General features: G+C 42.8%; 1 protein-coding gene across 1 annotated transcript in view; it reads right to left on the bottom strand.

Annotated features, from left to right (window-relative positions):
• Positions 1-8,107: 8,107 nt before the first annotated feature.
• nwd2 (NACHT and WD repeat domain containing 2) overlaps positions 8,108-19,645 on the bottom strand; it is a 50,276-nt gene continuing 38,738 nt past the window's right edge. Inside the window, exons 7-8 of the mRNA XM_075451463.1 lie at positions 18,251-18,840; positions 8,108-14,857 (exon numbers count right to left, since the gene is read on the bottom strand). Of these exons, the coding sequence (XP_075307578.1) occupies positions 10,961-14,857; positions 18,251-18,840 (4,487 nt within the window). The 3' untranslated portion in view covers positions 8,108-10,960. The remainder of the gene's footprint in view (positions 14,858-18,250; positions 18,841-19,645) is intronic.

Here is a 19,645-nt window from a genome sequence, read left to right as displayed (position 1 = left end):
CGATCGGCCTGCACAGCATCAGCAGTAAGATCTCAGTGAGTGTATGCTGACAGGTATGGGTGGGTTGGCAGGACACGGATGCGGACTCCAGAGGTGTATGGCAAAAAACTGGGTTTTATTCACAAACAAGGTTAACAAAGGGCAAACTGTGGGACAAAAACATGAATATAACTGTAACTATGACAAGAAAAGAAAAGAAAAGACTTGGCATGGCATGGGGAAAAAAAAAAGCACTTATCTTTGAACGTGGCGTCGTGGCATGAGGGGTGAAAATCAGAAAAAGGATTTCACAAAATGACAGGGGAGCCTGGGAACTAAATATTGAACTGGGTGATTGTGAATGAGTGCAGCTGGGGACAATGAAAACAGGTGATGTGAGTGAAACTCATGAACTGAGTGAGGGAAAAAACAAAACCTAAAACCAAACATGAACTCAAAAACCAAGACATGACAACCTTTAGGTTACATGATAAAGCATAAAACTAAAAACATGGGGAAAGCCCCGTGGCCGTGACATACGCTAATTTTCTCTAAACTTTGTGCACACTCGCATCTTTGCGAAACTTGAACAGGATCAGTTTGATTTGCCCCCTAAAAATGATGACTACATTGCACTGATGCACAATACGTCGGAGAGACGCAACACCTGCAGTCAAATTAAGAGGATTAAGCCGGAACTGGAGGGCGCCACCAATAAGAACATGGTGGGTGTCATGTGGGGTTCTTCTGGTGGGTTTTGTCACCAAATTCTGTAAATCTGACTGTAATTATGATTTTTATGCAGCTAAAAAGGTTTGCACTTTATTCACATCAGTTTAAAAGATAGTTTGAAATGATTCAAAGGTCCTCATGTAGACATTAGGATAATGATTATTTGTGGTATTTTGAGTGTGTATTATATGAAGGGCTGTTCAACAAATATTGCCAGGTGGCTAGTTAATTTACCACTGCCTAAAGACTTTTAGCTCATTTCCATTGCTAATATACACTCAACGGCAACTTTATTAGGTACACCTGTTCGATTGCTTGTTAACACAAATAGCTAATTAGCCAAATTGCAGCAACTGCGTGATGCTATCATGTCAATATGGACCAAAATCTCTGAGGAATGTTTACAACACCTTGTTGAAAGTATGCCATAAAGAATTAAGGCAGCAATTCAACCATCATCAATCCAACCTTTCACGAGCCAGGTGTACCTAATAAAGAGGCCGGTGAGTGTATATGATACGTACAGTGTTGGGTAAGTTACTTTAAAAATGTAATCCGTTACAGTTACAAGTTACCTTGTTTAAAATGTAATTGTAATGTAACTTTTTGGATTACTTAAAAAAAGTAATGTAACTAATTACTTTTGGATTACTTTTGGATTACTTTTACCTATTTATGGTAGCCTATTATCTGTATGATTCCATCTGTATTTATCACATTTATTTATACCATGCTATTTTTCTTTTCATTGTACTGCCATAACTACATTATACATTCTCTGCACATACATGCATTTCCCTAGGTAATTGATCTATTCTGCACATATCTATAGGGCTCGGGCACACGCGTTGCATTCTGGGATATGGTCGCCATATTGGAGGCACAATCTCGTAAACAAACCCTGAGGCAAGACGGAGATCAAGGACCAAACAGTGAGAGAAAAGCATGTTAAAATCGAAGAAAGGATGTGGGATATACCGGGATACATTACAGAAGGAAACCAGAGATCGGTACATACAGAAGATTGGCGTTATAAACGGACTGGACCCTTATGAAATACCGAGCAAGGAATGGATTGTCGACGAAGATTTACTGCCTAAGTTCACCCTTTCGGACATAATTGCGTATATAGTATGTGGTGTCAGTGCTTATACTTTGCAACAGTTTCAATTATAATGACACTTTACACTTTTGTCATGTTACTCTACTTGTAAATAAATAATGAAACACACACACTTGGCTGTATCTCAAAGCATATTTATTTCAGACGACTTCAACTGTGCACAACACTCCTGCTCATGGTGGTCAGAGTACAACATACAGACACAATCTTGTCAAAGAATGTTTTGTCTTCACCTTTGCATGGCAGAACTATGTTGATAGGTACTTTTGCTGACAAAAAGGTGTATTGTTTCTGACAGTTCCAATCGCCCTTTCCATGTGAATTTGGAGATGGGCAATTTTCCTTGTATTTTCCACATTAAATTAAGATTAAGATCAGATTTATTGTCATGTATACATGCAGGCATGCAAACTGGTAAGGGGTGAAAAAGGTGACAAGGGTACACGGACACACGGCACGCGCGGAAAAGCGGAAACATGAGACGCATTAAGTTGTAAATTATACAAAATATATATTATGTCCCATTTGCATTAAGTAGAGAACAGCTGTGCAGCATAAAAGATGAATTTATAGGTACAGTAGGCCTATCAATTGCATTTACTGTACTATTATGTGTTTGATATATAACATCACAGGTCTTCAAAAACATTTAACTGTAGTATCATACATTTAATTACATTAAATTTAACGAAAAAGTTAGTCCCATGGTCCTTAAATGGATACTACAAGTATGTAGGATTAAAAGTTTAATTAATTACTGCCCCAAGACAGCCTATGCTTAGTAATAGCCTGAACGATAACTCTCCCGACCACTTTCGCGGTCCGCTGTCATTAAACCATTAAAGTGAACGTTTGGCATGCCGAGCCAAACGAGCTCCACGGGAAAAACTTATATCAGCAATTCACTTGACGTACCGCCAGAGACAAATTTGTATCGACAGCTGGCACTCTAACATGAAAAACATTCTCGCGGCAAGCTTAGTTAAACGGCATTTTTTCATGACAGTGTAAGTTTTGAGACATGCATGCCACGAGCACTACGTAATCCTACATTGTGCCCCTTTTAACTTCGATTGATGGTGCATCATACTGGATGAACACGAGTGCACCTGTAGGCTGTCATCATCAACGGGGGTGTGGGCGAACAGCGAGGGGATGGGGGTCGCACTCTCAAATACGACCTGTGGCAGAGCTCTCCGGACTCTGCATTGATAAACTCACGACGAATGAAACGACCTCCTCAAATGGGCAAAATGTTCCCTTTCCGTGATTATCGGAGGGTATTATAAAGGGGCATACCTCGTTAAAAAGCCAAGTCCGGCGACAATTAAGGTCTCCATTGACGTAGGCTAAAAGTATTAGCAAAGCCCTGAACTTGTGTGGAAGGCGCTAGTTAGCCACTCTACAGTTACCTCGAGTAGCACTAACACAAACAGCGTTCTGTGAGGCGGTGAAATATCGAGGAATTGTAGACTATTTCAAGTCTGTTATCAAGACATTTAGCTGACACTTGTATTAAAGACACTATTAAAAGCACATTAATTGATCTAACGACACAATTCGTTATGAAGACTATTTCAGGACATCAGTCAAATTGTAGCATTTTAGCGTCAAAGTTAACAACTGTAAACATTAATCCCTACCTGTCCTTGTCGCAATTTCCACCGTGTGGGGTCGGGGTGGGGGTGGGGGGGTGGGGGTGAATAGGGGTTCGCCCTCCTCACTTCTGATTGGTGATAGTGCTTCTCTCACACGCCACTCTTGTCAGTCATTTGTTGTCACGAGAAGAGAGCGGCGGTGATAGGTCTAGTGTTGTTTTGAGGTTCACAGTTCCACTCGCTAGTTGACATGCTCACCCCCCCCTCCCCCCATTTTTTTTTCTCCTCGGATCTACGCGATTCAGAAGAATGACCCATTTTGATTTCAAAACGGCGAATTTCGCCGAAAGGTGGCAAGTTTGCATGCCTGTACATGCATACACACGAAATTTGTCCTCCGCTTTTAACCCATTGAGACATCCCTTGCTTCCAACTGACAGTGTCCTCTTGTGAAGGCGGGGATCTTTACCTCAGCACACAAAAGTCTGTAACTTACCAGAATGAAAATGCAGAGAACACACTCTCATCGACACCGGGATTGAGTGGAAAGTTATGCTTGGTCGTCTTACAGCAGCGATCCATGCTAGTCGACGACGCTTTGTTATCTCGGACACTTGGTCTCCGTGGGTGCGCCTCCAAGCAGGAAACCGGTAAAAAGATAAACCATTTACGATTTCCCCCCCATTCCTGTCACGGCTTACGCTATTGCACCCCACGACACAGCAACGTGCGACCATAGTGGCAAAGACAATAAGTAAAATAGATAAACCAACGAAGAAAGTTCCGAGACCAGGCGGGAGTACGTCTGAGCGCAGTGGAAAACAATGTAAACAAAACAGTTCTGAGCCTCCAGTATGGCCGCCGCTCACGTAGTGACGTCACGTGCCCGAGCCCTATTAACCATCTTTCCTTACACTAGCTGTAAATAACTGCATTTTATCTCTAAATACTGCATGCTATACAATCTGCACGCGTTACACTTGATAAGATGCCAAACTGCATTTCATTGATACATGTGGAATGACAATGAAGTGCTCTACTTTAGTAATAAATAAGCAAAGTAAGACTTTTACATCACATTTTATTTTTCTTTGCACACACTTGCTTGTGTGTGTGCGCCAGTACTTCCGGTGAAAACTTCCAGGTGATTTGACAGCTAGCTCGTCAGGTTAGGGCCAGTGGCCGTAAACAAAGGTTAACTTATAGCCGAGAAGAAAGATAATAATATAACGTAGCTAAAAAGACTAGCTTTCTTCAGTAGCCTAATGCTTACCGATTTAGCAAGCCTAGCAGCCTCGTTGCTAATGCTAGCCGCCGTAACGTTACCAACCATACCCGACGTCAAGGAGTTGGCTGAGCAGGGGCAAGATTATGGGGCTGGCAGAGTTAACTTCATAATGGGTGAGTGCAGGTTTCATTCACTTGTTTTCATTCTTTCACAGGATTGATTCACTTCATTGGTTTATCCGATTGCTGGCCGCCGAGCCATTATGTGTCTGGGTTTGTGTAGGTTACTGATCATGGTTGTTAGCAGTCGATAGTCAGGTTGTGTGTGTGAGTGTGTATTTTTTTCTATGGGTGCGTGCCATTGACTGTATGAGCGGTCTGTGCTCGTTTTTTTATTTTTATTTAATTAGATTGGAGATACTAATTAATACTGAGGGGGGGCTGGTCCCGGGGAAAATTGCCAGGGCCGATTTTTTTCCCCAGTCCGACACTGCCGCTCTGTACTTCTGTCACTGCAACCTCGCACAAATTGTAATCCTGTTAAGTAACCCCCATTCTCACTGAATGTAACTGTAATCTGAGTACATCTTTTTTGCTTGTACTGTAACGGATTACAGTTACTTTTATTTTGTATCCTTTTACCGTAACGCCGTTACATGTAATCCGTTACTCCCCAACCCTGGATACGTATATCATATCAGTGTTGCAGATTACATAAATCCCTAAAAAATAAATATATTTATGACAGAAGTTCAACAAGCTAACTAGTATTATAAAAGTTACCCAATTGTAGCTAACAGCTATGTGAAGCTTTGAAAAGCAACTTTAGACAGGCTTGTGCAAACCTAAACAATCCATTTAACAGACAACAGATAGACTCTTTGTATTTGTTGGTAAAGAGAAATGTTGTAAAATGGTGCCCACGACTGAAACCAGGGTGTGATGAAATGTACCTAAAATATTAACTTGTTCCTTTAAGTTTTAAAGAGAGGCACGTAATTGGTTGTGTAGATATTAATCAAACATAAAGGCAGGAAAATGAGCATAACTAAGTCCAAAATTTGTCCTGTTTGCACGTCGCTTTGTTCAGTTTGCATTAGCTTATTTTACCAGTGTTGTTTTAGTTTAGCAGCTTAGCATAAGAATATAAACTTTATGTGCTCGAGTTACATGTAAATCATAACTGGAAAAACATACTTATTTTCAAGTATTTGTTGGATATGATTGCAGGAACTCATCGGAGGGATGATATATTCAATTATAACTATTTATTTAGCCGAGTTAAAGCTCTTTTGAAGCCTTGCTCCAATTAGAAAAAAATTGATTTTGATTAAAATGTACCTAATTTGACCAAAACTCAAGGACGGGTTTAATGTGTGTGAACAAAATATTAAGGGTGCTAAGAACATCCGAAAATGTAAATCAATATGATCTAGGCTTAATACGTTAGGTGCTACATTTTGTTTGTCTTTATGCTAAGCTAAGCTAATCGTTGCTAACAAATAGCTTAGCATTGTGAAGTTCCTTGAAAAAGGGAAAAACTAACCACAGCTCAATAGATATAGCCCTATATCTCTCACAGTAGTATGTCTTGTTCTTTTTATGCAGTCTGTGTGTGAATTGAAGGAACATTAAATATATTTTGGCCAATGTTTCACTCCCGTTAGCTTAACAGACATCACAATAAATGACAGAAAGTGGATCAAATCAAGATGTCTCTTTTTTCATGATAATAAATGAGGATTTTAAAAAAGGAAAAACTGTTTTCAGGCTTCACTTTGATCAGAAGGCATGATAAACACTGCTGACACTGGGGAAACCGTTCTGCCGTATTTATTAGCTGCTCAGTCGATGAATCCGGTGATTTGTTTTTTTCAGGTCAAATGTCAGCTTTGGACCTCAGGAACTCCAACTTTGTGGTTTTGACATGTTCTCATAATGAACTAACAATGCTTACTGAATATTACTGTTGGATATTTTTGTAGTTTTGTGAAGAGTTTGGTAGTTTTGAGCATCTGTCTTTGGAACTGTGTTGAGTTTCAATGTAGTTGAAACATGTCTCAAGTTGATTTAAATGAACTATAATCCTTTCTTAGATGCAAATGTAAGCATAATGAACCTGGATATTTTTGCACCCCCTCACCTAAAACACAGCAGAACAGACTGTCTGTTCTAATATAATCTCTTTAAACATATCACAAGCAAACAGCTGCTGTAACGTTTCACCTGAAATCGAAACAGAGCAAAAGCCTGGGAGAAGCGTGCCTCCCAGCATGCTTCAGAGGAATTAGGTCAGGGCTCGTGGGTAGTTTTCTTTTCCTAACCGACTTCTGGCTTTGATGGGAGGGGGAAATGCAAGGAGAGTGAGATAATATAGATGAGTGGTGGTTGTAGAAGCTGTATTTCATTGATTGTGTTTCATTCTTAACTCACTTCACAGATGAAATGGAATGGTTCCTTTTCCAAATAGCCCATATTTGATGAAACAGTTTTAGTTTAGTCAAACACGGGGGTGCTTAGACTTTGTTAAACCAGAGGATTTTGTGGAGCATGCACCCCGCAGGGTTTACTTACTTTATATGTTGGCAGGTTTGTTTGTTGAGGAGAGGAGGGAGGGACGTTTGGATGCCTCATAGGCTTCCCCATCATGGAAAATACAGGTTACAGTTGAATGCAGTGATGATAAAAGACTCTGGCTGACAGATTCAATGCTGCTGAAATGGAAGGGGCTATTTTAAGCATTGGTAAATAATGTCGTACTGTACAAAGTGTGTGACGTGTGGGGACCTCCTGTTCAACAAACAAGCGGTGTGGTCATGCGCCTGCGTGGCGCTGCAGGTGGAATGTGCTGGCGATAGTCAAGCCCTTGTTGTCCTAAGGACTGGAAGCAACAGCCAACAGACATGAGCTCACCATCATTACAATGAGAGGCGTGGCCGAGCCCTCGACTGCCGCAGACCTGATGTTGCCGTGGAGACAGGACACACACACACACAGAGATCAGCTTAAAGTGAAACCAATGGGGAAATTTAAATAGTCCAAACGATGGGATTTCATTGGTCAGTCGCAGATTTGTTCTGGGTTTCTCTGTGAGTTCGTGCGTTTGGCGCAGGTCACCGTGCAGGTGCGCCGCACACGCTTCGTCTAATTGTAGTGACGCCGTCAGCCAGCGTTGGAAAAATATTCACCATGCTTGTCTGGCATTTGGCATCAAGCTCAGGAGAGCAATTACTGATCTATCAAATGATTCGAGAGGCCTGTTCTGTGTTTTCTGACTTGGCTTGAATACAAACTACACGGATGAGCTGTTTCTCAAACCTTAACGCGGGTCGACTCCGCTTCGTCCGCTCAGTCGTTCACAGAAGATGAAACACTTTCCAGAAGTAGATCCTCTAATTCCAGAGATAAGGCCAGAGGCAGCAAAGTGGAGGCAAAAAGTGAACCGTTTTATTACATTAAAATGCTTCATACAAACAATTCATACGCACGAGTTTCATATTGCTTCAGACATAAGTTTCTTTTCTGTTTGATTCCCAGTTAAACAACTCTGTAACAAAATGTAAGTACAACATTTATGAAAATATAAATCTCTAAACAGGTAAGTCAGTCCTGACAATACAAAGAATACCATAGAAACATTCATTACCAGTATGTCAACTATGAGTTGCAAACATGTAAGTTATTAAAAGTCATTCAAGTTACTTAAACATACAATAATACCGTTTACTGGCTTCCATATGGACACATTCAAATATACTCTTAAACTGGCATTCCAATATATTTTATAAGAGAACTCTTTTTAAACTTTTTAGCAAAGATAGCACATTTTCTCTATCATAAACGTAATCACTGTCAAACACTTGAACAATTTGGTAACAATATAATTACAGTACAAGCCTCAAAAACTAATGAGACGGTCAACGGAAATAAAACAAACCATAAGTGGGACTTTGGCAATTACATGATAGGATGTCTTTTCCTCTTTTCTTTTTTTTCTTAATTCAGAAACTCTTCGAGTCGGCGAGAAATCTTAAAGCTTGGCGCTGCTACCCAGTTCGATATGATCCGAGGGCCGTCGTCTCAACTGTTCAAAACGAGTGAACTCACGATAAGATGGAATAGCCCTTTAAAAAGTATATGTGTCAAGGTGAAAGTGGGTGGTGTTCTGTTTCAGTTTCACAGATTTTTAATTTAGGATTATTACAGGCGTGTTTAAAGGGGGAGACCCTCGAGTTTCAGCCTGTCACGACGTCATCAGACTCAGGCGCTGTGTCCGAAATTCCACGCTTCTAGCAGCAGAAATAATCCCATTTCTTTATGGACGGACGACATAGTCAATGTGTTTATAGGACACCAGAGAAGAAATGAAATCATCGTATGAGACTGAAACGAGCCTAGGTGCTTCGTACGTGCTCTAAAGTTGCTTTTTTTTTTTTTTTAAGTGTAACGGTGTACGCTTGATTCAATAAAGATGCTCTTCTTTACGTAGCACCTGACGCTCTTCGGTAAATAACGAAATTCTGCGCCCATGCACGTGTTCTGGGACCAAACGGTGGTCCGGTCAAACGGCCAAGCTGAGCTGTAACGTGTTGCCAGTTGGAACCAGGTGACCGTAAAACACACTGATGTGGAGAAAGTTATTCATATAAAAGATACCTTTATACTTGGACTGAAAACTGACTTTCCTTGGCTAACCATGCTTGACTACTGCATTACACTGTGGTAGATTTAAGCCTTGCATACTGCAGCATCATCAGCCGTATGTACTGCTTTAGTACTAAGGTGGCGGACATGCTCAAAGAGTTTCACACGCATAGTTGAGAGTACATAATAGCACGATAGGATGAAATTTCGGACACAGCCGGGATCTACGAGACCTTTTGTAAAGCCGTGAAAAGTTAACTGTACTTTAGATTTAAAATAAACGGAGAAAAGTACATTATAAACGTCTAGATCTGTTTTTAATCTGTGCTCAAAGGACGTACTTTTCCCCTAAATCCCATTTCTCTTCACTCATTTGACAGCTTTGAATGTCACATTCTTCTCCGTTTTACAAATACGATAAAATGATCACAGGCTTTGAAATCGTTTATCAAGGCGACCCAAACTCTGATTCAGTCTCACGGATTTTCAAATGGCTCCTCGTTGAAGGACTGCTGTGAAGATGACAGCGTCTCAATTTTTTAAAGTCCCAACCAGGCATTTCAGGAAGAACCTCCAAATGGTGGAGTGTGTTTCTGGCAGCAGACCCGATCGATGCCTGTCTTTTAAGACACAACTAAACCGACTTTCAACAATTAATACGATATTTGATCTGAATAATTCTAATAATTTCTCACAAACCACTCCTAAAGTGCTTCCACGAAATGACTAAACCTCTGAATATGTTCACACTCTGTCCTTCTATACGGAAACATCTGAAGCTAACTCCACTAAAACCTAAAGCAAGTACACTGGTTAAGGCGTAAACGTGTATGGTGCTATGCTACACTGTATGCTCAATAGTGGTGTTTCCCTTAAAACGGACCGCGGGTAAATTCGTATCAAATTCACGTAAACGTTTCCAAGAAATTCCTCCAGCTATCTTTACACAGATCGGTGCCATCGATCTCTCCCGATGTTGACTCGATTTCAGAAGATTTAACGTCAATGCAAGTGTTACACTGTGTTTACAAAGTCCCTGCATCTTCATAAATCTTGTAATCTGCACGTAAAGAACATTTTAAATTCCAGGCACTCACTTTGATTGCATTAAGCACAACAAAACATTTCTTTAAGGAGTTACACAAATTGCAGCAGCCAAAAAGAGAGATATGTACATATGTTCATAGTTCTTCCTTTTTTTCTTTTCTTTGTGACAAACATAAATATTCTCTTCCAAGAACAACATTATGGCTTAATGCGCACAATGGAAATAAAGACGATGAAAGTGGCTAAGATCACTGGAATGGTTTTGAAAATGTTTGACGAAGACATTTGAATATCAACTTTGTTCTTCAAATGCAGAAGGACACATAATGGCAAACTAATACGCTTACAGGAGTTACATTTTTCTTCTTTTGTAAAACAATATTCATCTAACAGTCGTCATGTGTAAAACTAACGTAAAACGTATCATAAGTTGGAAGTAAGTAATACATCGTTTGAGTGCAGCGTTAAAATGGTCGGCCCATTAACTACCCACAGGGCTGACATCTGCAGCTGAGTCACGTGGCTGTAAACAAGAATCAATTGCAACCCCAGAGATTCCAAGCAATTTCCACCCGTCTCCACCCTCCTGTCTTAACTCCTCCCACTCCTCTCACTGCAGCACTTCGGTCTTTTTTGTAGGCGTTGTCGACTCACCCTCTCCGGAGTCCGACACGTTGATCGGGCTGTCCCTTGAGAACACCTCTGTCGACTCCCTCCAGATGCAGTCGGCGATGGTCTTGAAGGAATGGTTGCCACATTTGGGGCGCACTTTTTGCGAGGCGTTGTTGACAATCTGTCGGCTGTTGGAAGTGGCTATCTTTATCTTGAGGGCGGCATCCACGCGATCCACAACCGTGTATGTGCCGATGCTACCGTCCTCGAAACCGATGATGATGTTTAGTGCTCGCTGTGAGAGCAAAAGGAAGGTCGGGGTCTTGTACAGCGAGCACGTGCCGATGCTCTTACCATCGGCGAGGCGCATCACGATCAGATTGGAAACTACGCCGGCTTCATCATCCTCATCACAGTTCCGAAAGCAAATGTACACGAGATAACGCCCGTCTCTCGATAGCTTCTGACGCCAGATTATACCTGCAGCATGAACGAGCCTCAGCTTCCCACTGTGAAGATCCAGAACGTTTATATTCTCATCACCTTTGGAGACTATCCCTAATTTCCCATTGGGTGAGATCTGAAAGTCCTCAAGGTTTTTGAGAAAGTTGGTCGGCAGCTGGACTCGCCTGCACACAGACTCGTCTGCCACGCTCCAGATGAAGACGGTTTCTGTGGACGTGATGAACACAACACAATCGGGGCAGTCAGGAATGAGCTTGAAGTTGACGATGGTGATGCCGTCATCGCAGACAAACTTCTTGGATACGCTGCCCGACCACAGGCTGACAGCGAGCAGCTTGTTCTTGGACGTTCCCACCAGAAAAGTGTTTGCTGTGGTGATCAGTGCATTCTGCAGAGTGACTAAGATGTTACACACTTTGTGCCCGGTAGCAAGTCTCCACACTCGGGAGGCATTCTGCTCACACAGGGACACCACAAACTGGTCATTGTGGGTGATTAGCAGCTGTGATATTCTCTGTCCATTGATGCGGAAAATGTTTTCTCCATTGTTGGTTTGCCAGATGTACTGACTGGACTTGTCGTCTGAGGTCACCATGAGATCCCCTGAGGAGGTTAGGACACAGTTCTCCACTGTGCCCTCATGTTTGAAGACCATCTCAATAAAGCCAGTGCTAAAATTCCACTTGTGGACGGCTTCTGAGCCATCCATGGTAAAAACGTAGTCCTCTCTGCCAGACAGCTGCAAGGTCTGTATCTTCTTGCCTGTTTTGTCAATGTTGGACATGGCGGTGATGATGTCAATGTCCCAAACAGACAGAACCCCACTGCTGGCAACAGAAAGAAGCAGGTTGTGGTGGACCGATTTGATGAGTTTGACGATAGCCCCTGAGATCTCGATCAGGCTAGCCATGCACTGTCCACTGTCCCTCCTCCAGACAAAGATGGAGGAGGTGTTCTCCATGGAGGCCACGATGCTCTGTCCATTCTTCGAGAGAACAGCAGCAACAAAGCGTTCAGTACGTTTGGCTTTGAACTTCTCGACCATTTTCCATACTTTAGTGTCAAGAACCTCGATACTCCTGGCCTTGCAAATCAGTATGGAACGCTGGTCTTCAGCTAACTCAATGCCCACCACTTCACTGTCATCCCCTCTACAATCATAATCCTCCATCAGCTTCGGGTTAGTTACCTCTTTGGTGCTCCACACAGACAAACTGCCTTCATTATCAATCATCACCATTTGGTTAAGGGTATCTAGTATAAGGATGGACTTGACAAACCCCCCAGAAAATTCAGACGTCACAGTGGCTAACTTGTCCCCATTTCCCAGATGGAAGATGGATGCTGTGTTGAGGTACTGGCCACAGAAGGCGTACATCCCATCTGGTGAGCACTGGACACATGTCACCTCGTACCAGCAATGGAACTGGTAGAGAGGCCAGCCGTAGAGGAGGTCAATGACGTTGACATCTTTACTAGCCTCAAGCCAAGCCAAAGCGTGATGGGTGGAGAGAGTAAAACCGTTGATGAAGGCAACTCCACCAGTGACGCCACTGTGCTTCGACCCCTTAATTTCAACCTCTGATAAAAGGCAGGACTTGTGATTATCATAGATAAGAAGAGTATTTTTGGTTGTGGCCACGACCAGATACTTTTCGTCAGAGGTTAGCCTGATTCCCAGCACAACAGATCTGGCTGTGTCGATCTGTCGCAGGAGCTGCCGGCTCTCTACATCCCAGGTGCTGACCGACCCATCTTCTAATGCTACGAGGACGATGTTTGGGGCTAGAGTGGGCAGGATCTCCACAATCTGCATGTAGCTGGTGCAAAGAGGAAGCCTCTCTGGACTGTAGGTGACGTCCATAGAGGAGTGGAGAGGTATAATAGAGCAGTACTTCGGCCCGTCTTTGTCGCACTCCAGGAGAAGGTGTCTGAGCTTAGGTAGGGAAGTGACAACTGGAAGAAGCCTTTGCTGCAGTTCTGCGGACAGCGATGCTGGGTTTTTTAGCACTTTTACCTTGACGCTGCGTAGAGTGGTTGCCAGGAACTTGAGCTCTTTTTCTTGGGTGTAGCTATAAGCAAGGTCAATGTCTGTTAAAGCCTTGTCAAACTGACCGATCTTGATCATCGTGTAGAGCCAGCTGAAGTTCATGATGACACCGAACATGAGGTCATCGGTGCGCCCACTCCTGGTGAGGTGGTACACAAGCTCTATCATCTTTCTGTGATTGACAAAGAAAATGTCAGGCTCCAAAAGGTTGCACTGGAACACCCAGGGCTGTTCGGGAGTCTGTCTGTCGTAGGAGTATTTATCAGAGGATGTTTTTTCATGGGACTGTGGATGGTGAGGGTTTTTGTGATGAGAAATGTTCAGGGAAGTGAAATGGTTGTTATCGTAAGTAAAGATCTTCTTCCTGCCTCCTGACCATGCCCCTAGGAAGTACTCAGCCAAGAGGCTGTGCATTTGATGCACATCCTCCTCATTACTTAGATACAGTTTCTGGGCAATCAGATGCAGATGCCTGTTGGCCCAGACCATCAAGGTGATGTTCCGTACCTGCCGCTCCACCAGATAGCCTTCCAGCTCCTCCCTGAGCTTCGCAACCAAGTCATAAGAGATCCTCAGTGGGTTTTTGAGGTAAGTTGGCACAATGACATCGCCAAGAACTATGTTGTCAAGGGACAGAATATCTTCCAGCTCAACCTCCGTTAGCCCGGCTTTAGCCATAGTGATGTAGCCCAATGCTCTGAAGACAAATCGTTGGCCCAGTTTGTTCTCCACAGAGTAGAATAGTTGTTCTATGCTTTCATGCACCGTTGAGCAGAGGGATTTATCGTCCACGTCTTTGTGAGACCTCCAGTGAACTACTTCTCTGTAGATAAGGTTGACAAACATCGGCAACGTACACTTTGCAAGCGCCTCATTGACATAGATCTGCTGGCCTGAGGTTACCTTTCTCTTCACCCCGAGCAGCTGCTGTTTTAACGTTTGGCTGCAGACTTTTCGGTCTCTCTGGATCAGCTCCACATAGTACCCCTCGTCATGGACGAGGCTCCGCAGCTTCTGCAAGATGCGGTGTTTATTGGGCAGCGTTGATAAAATGATGCGGACCGTGCGAGGCAGGTGTATGGGGAGCCACCACAGCTTGCGAGCATCATCTGCTTCTGACAGCTGCTCCAGGGCGTCCAGCACAATGACCAGGGGCCTGTGGAATGAGGATTCCCCAAGGAGGTTGATCAAGAGCTCCTTCATCTCCTCAATTTTGGTAGGCATAAAGTGAATCAGGCAGCGGTAGTTTATTGCAATCTGTTCACAGATGCTCTGCAAGAGAGTTCGTAGGTCTGTGGAGGGTTGGCTGGAGCCAATAAACCGAACGATGACCACTGGGTCTGTTTCAGGGTTCGTCTCTTTCTGCAGCCACGTGTAGGCCTGAAAGAAGAAGAGAAAACAAAACACTGAGGTGGTTCTTAAGATACACGGAGTATGGTTATTTATTTCAAATCATGAATGATACATGGGCATAAAAACAGATTTACTTTAAAAGAACAAATAACTGGAATAATGAAAACTTTAAAAGTAGGACAGAGGACCAAACTAACTGTTATTCTAACAGTAAAAGACGGGAATCGTGGTTTAATTCATTTTAATGTGCAAAGTCAAGTTTGCATCATTGTTAAACAGAGAAATCTTTTAAACTCAGTATAATGAATTTCTTATATTCACAACATCTCGATACGCTGACTTTTATGAGATGAGAGGTTTTCTGTGAATGAAAACTACTTTAACATTGTGCCTTTGGTGAGCTCATTACTTCATTCATGAGCTCATTTAACGGCCCAGCTGTGATTTCAGGGAGCATTATGCTATCTGCCACTTTCAGGGAAAGTGATCATTCCTGCTCCACTTTTAGCTTTGAGTACGTTGGAGGGTGTGGGAAGGAATAAGAGCAAAGCAAATGGAGTGTTTACAACAAAAAGATGTTTTACTAGCGTTATTTATTCCTGGCCGTGTGGTTGAGTCTTTGTTTAAGGATGACAGCAGTGACAGAATTCACAAAACTGCTGACATTAAAGACTGTAGATCTGTGCAGAAACCATATATACTCTTTTTTTGTAACAACTTATACAGCTACAATGTCACTGTGAGACAAAATAAAGCCTAATTCAAGTCTTTTCCTTTAGATTATCTAAATCTTACTATATATAAAAGATATTACATCTATTAAATCCCTTTGCGAGTGACATTTTGTTAAGGTGTGCAGATCCTGCTTGCAAATCATGCAAATAATCTGTATTTTTAGGGATAAAATTTGTGCCGTCACGAGCTTTAGATAATTTTACAAACATTAATGAAGTGTGAGCTTAACATTTCAATATTTCCTTCATCATATAAAGTACTGTGCATAAGTCTTGAGCCACCCCTCTTTCATTCACATTTTGGTTCTTCCTGCAGTCTTTTAACTCATTGGCTGCCAGCCATTTTCAGTTCAGAGCCACCCATACTGCCAAGTGTTTTTCAGTATTTTGACTGATTTTTCCAAGACCCACAGAAAAGTTTGTCTTATGACTATGTACACACCGAAATTACCAAAAGAAAGAGTAGACTCTCTTCTTTATAGGTGAGTTTGTCTGCTGAATCTGCTAGTGTGTCTTGTCCTGCCTCCACCTCTGGCACCCTCTATATTTTCATTACCCCTACCCGAACCAGGGTTTGAATCCCATTCCTGCTTTTCTTACCTCTTTTATTTCTTCCCCTACCCGAACCAGGGTTTGCATCCCCACCCCGCTGTAACTGGTGTGCAGTTGGTGAGAGGCTGAGGTAGATTATGGTTGTTGTGGTGTGAGGGGCAGTGTTGGCTGGCATTAGGGGGGTGACTCTGGGACGCCAGTGGTCATTGTCTAGCCTCCTGGAGGTGTCGTGGGCCCAACTAGACGAAACACTGATGAAAGGAGGTTCCCACCTGATGACCCCAATGATATGTTGGTCAGCACTGCTCACTGATCTATATAATACGGAGTGTAGGGAATTATTCACTGAGTCTGGTCCTTTATTTTATTTTATTTTATTTTTTATTTTCTTTAGCACAAGTTTCTTGTGTTTATATTGAATCTTTGATCAGGAAAAAAAGTTTGTTTCTACCATTTTCAGTCTTTTAGTAATAGACAGTAGAACATAGGTTGGTTTCACCAAAATCAGCTGTTTGACCCAAAAAAATGGAGAAAACAAGCTCTTTTTTATTTTGGTGCATAGTGGCACTGCTGCCACCTAGCGGGTAATTTTGACAGTATATTCTCTGTTTAGTGTTTACAAGCCTAAGATTTAGTGACGAACTCCGCTAGATTGTCCCCCAGCCCGCTCCGTTAAAAAACGCAATTGACGTCTATAGACGTCTTTGGCAGTGAACATTTTTTTTTAAATTGACGTCTATAGACGTCTTTGGCACCGAAAGAGTTAAAGTGGTCCCCAAGCAACTTTTAAAGTTTTTCTTTCTCTTTCAACACTTCACTATGAAGCATTCAAGCATTAAAAAGGCAACTAAATGCAGACATGATCCAGTGTTGTCTTTACACATTACAGCCAACTTGGCAAAGAAGCACCTCTAAGCACTTTGTTTCTAAACGCCCGTCGACGCGCAATTTGTTTCCATTTCTTTAGTTGCATCCATGAAAAATGAAATAAATGAAATAGTATCTTTGCAGCAACAAAGTGATTCCCACAAAGTTGGTAGCTGAAAACTTGGCATTTCTCAGCATGGTGTCCAGTGTCTCCTTAAAAAAAAAAGTGGGAAAACTGGGAAAGTGGAGGATGAAAGAGGAAAAAATCCAGCAAAGAGATGTGAGAAATGCATCTGGACCTCCAGCTTATCCATCTACTGTTGGCCCAAGCCTCATCAGAAATGGGCTCCATGGAAAGGTGGCTGTCAAGAAGCCATTTTTAAGGAAGGGTAAAGGCTGAGCTATGCCAAATGACACAAGAAGTGGACTGAAAATCAGTGGCAACAGGTCTGATGGAGGGATGAATCCTGCCCAGGACAGCTTGCCTAACAGGGTTCAGACTGAGATGAAGAACTCATTCCAAAAAAGCTCATTAGAGTTGTAGAAAACCTCTGTTTTTGCCTTTTATGCTGTATTTATGTTGATGTTTGCACATGTTTTTAGTGTATAGACAATCATGCCAGTCAACACTTAGAGGCCGACAGAAGACGCCGACACCAAAGGCTCAGATGGAGCCTTTGGTGAATCACACCTGCTGGATTTGAGCAGAAGCTTAGACATCCTTCTTCATTCACCACCATGTGTAGTCTGGCTTTAATCCTATTAAACCTATTCCTTTTTAAAGTACCCAATGTCTCAAGATTAATAGATGCAACAAGATGGTTGTGGGAGATTTTACTTAATAAATCAGCTCACTTGCATGCTTATAAACAAGTTATCTTTAAACATTACAGGCATTTACAACAAACGAGTGCCCTGACGGGACATTTAATGCAAAGGTTGAAGCAGATATGAGGCTTTCTGCAGGGTGCAGAGGCCAGACGGCACATCCAACGCCAGAATGAACAGAGAATAGAGTAGATGGGCATAAAAACGAAACGTACACGCACGTGCAAAGTTTGCTAAAACCGTTGTGTCTTTTGGTAGACGCACAGATGGTCGAGCGAGTGTTTGAGAAGGGATGAACAGTTGCACGCCCCCTCGTACCCTGTTGTACAAGACAAACACATGCTGAGAGCATACAGACAAACTCAGCGAGCGAACACTCCTGCCAGGGCCGTGGAGGAGGAGTGACGGTGATGAGATAAAAGGGGAAAGAGCGTCTCACCTGTTTGGCCACCTCAGACAGCAGCAGCGTCTTTCCGGTGCAGGGTCCTCCGAACACCACAAGAGGGCTCATCCTGCTCCCCTTCGACGGCATGATATACTCCTGCACGTAATCCAGGGACTCTGCCTTGTACTCATAGAGGGCTGCGAAGTTCTTACACAGGGACAGGTGCTGCACCACCTCATCGTAGAGCGGGTCGGTTTCTGTGTCAAAGTTCTGCTGGACTGTGGCCTGGATGATGTCCACCATGTCCTCGTAGAACTGCTTACACAGACCCTCCACGTAGTGACTCTCCACCTCTTGGGAGTAGCCCAGCTTCATGTCGCAGTGAGTGACGGACGAGTAGACGCGGAGGTTGGAGGCAGCCACGACGGTGGGGATGAATTCGTCTCGGACCTTCAGAAGGCGCTCGTAGGCTTCCTGGTTGCGCATGACGCGATCGCCGCCGACCACGATGTCCATGTAGCGGCCCATGTCTGGGAGTTTGGCGAAGCGGTCGAAGTTGGAGATCTTCCGAATGTAGCAGACGCATTTCCTGAGAAAGGCAGGAGTTTGTTTCCCGAGGGCAAAGTCTAATTCATCCTCCAAGGCTGAAATGAGACCAAGAGAAAGGGAAACTTAAGTCATTTTCTGAGGGAAAAACTTTGGTTTTATAACTTCTGAAGGTAAAAAGCTGATAAATAAGTACAGCTGGAGAGAGATCAAATAAAAGTTAAGCTAGCATCAAGACTGAAACTCTGCCAGCGTCTCCTGCGTATTTCAGCCTCCAGAGAAACCTGTTCATTAAGTTAGAAAGAGACCAAGTATGAAGCTCCAGGAGGTGGCACAGCTTCCTCCAAAGCATACAGTCAAACACTGTTAACAGCCCTGCTCATTCAGTTAAAAAGCATAAAAACTGAAGCTTCTGCACACAAAAGCAACCCCTCCAACTGACCATTGCCTCTACTTTACATTATTTTCCTATTCTGAGCCGTGTCAAGCCTGCCAAACCCAAACCTGTCATCAGATCCCAGCAGCTCACTAATAAATGAAAAGGAGATAGTTTAGTGCTGCCCAAATAATTCAGCAATAACTGTGCGTCCCACATGGAAGGTTTTTAAATCATCTGCACGGTTTGAAAATGCTGTGGGAGGCATCTTGTTATACTTCTATACCCTGATGACACCAGCACTGTTGGTGAATGAGGAATACCTGTTTAGGAGATCCTACAGAGAGCACACAAAGTAATAGCTATATAATTAGCACGTTAGCATCTTATCCCACTGATCTGGCTGCTTCTGCTGTGGCTGACCGTAACAGCGCCTGTTCTGACCTGCAGTTACAGAGAGTACGAGCTATTTCAGTGTTCCCTTCTTTTATATACTTCTATAGTTTATCTTTTCTAACGTGTAATAA

This window comes from Odontesthes bonariensis, chromosome 19 (assembly GCF_027942865.1).
Source record: "Odontesthes bonariensis isolate fOdoBon6 chromosome 19, fOdoBon6.hap1, whole genome shotgun sequence".
Taxonomy (NCBI): domain Eukaryota; kingdom Metazoa; phylum Chordata; class Actinopteri; order Atheriniformes; family Atherinopsidae; genus Odontesthes; species Odontesthes bonariensis.
This window is presented reverse-complemented; position numbering and strand designations above follow the sequence as displayed.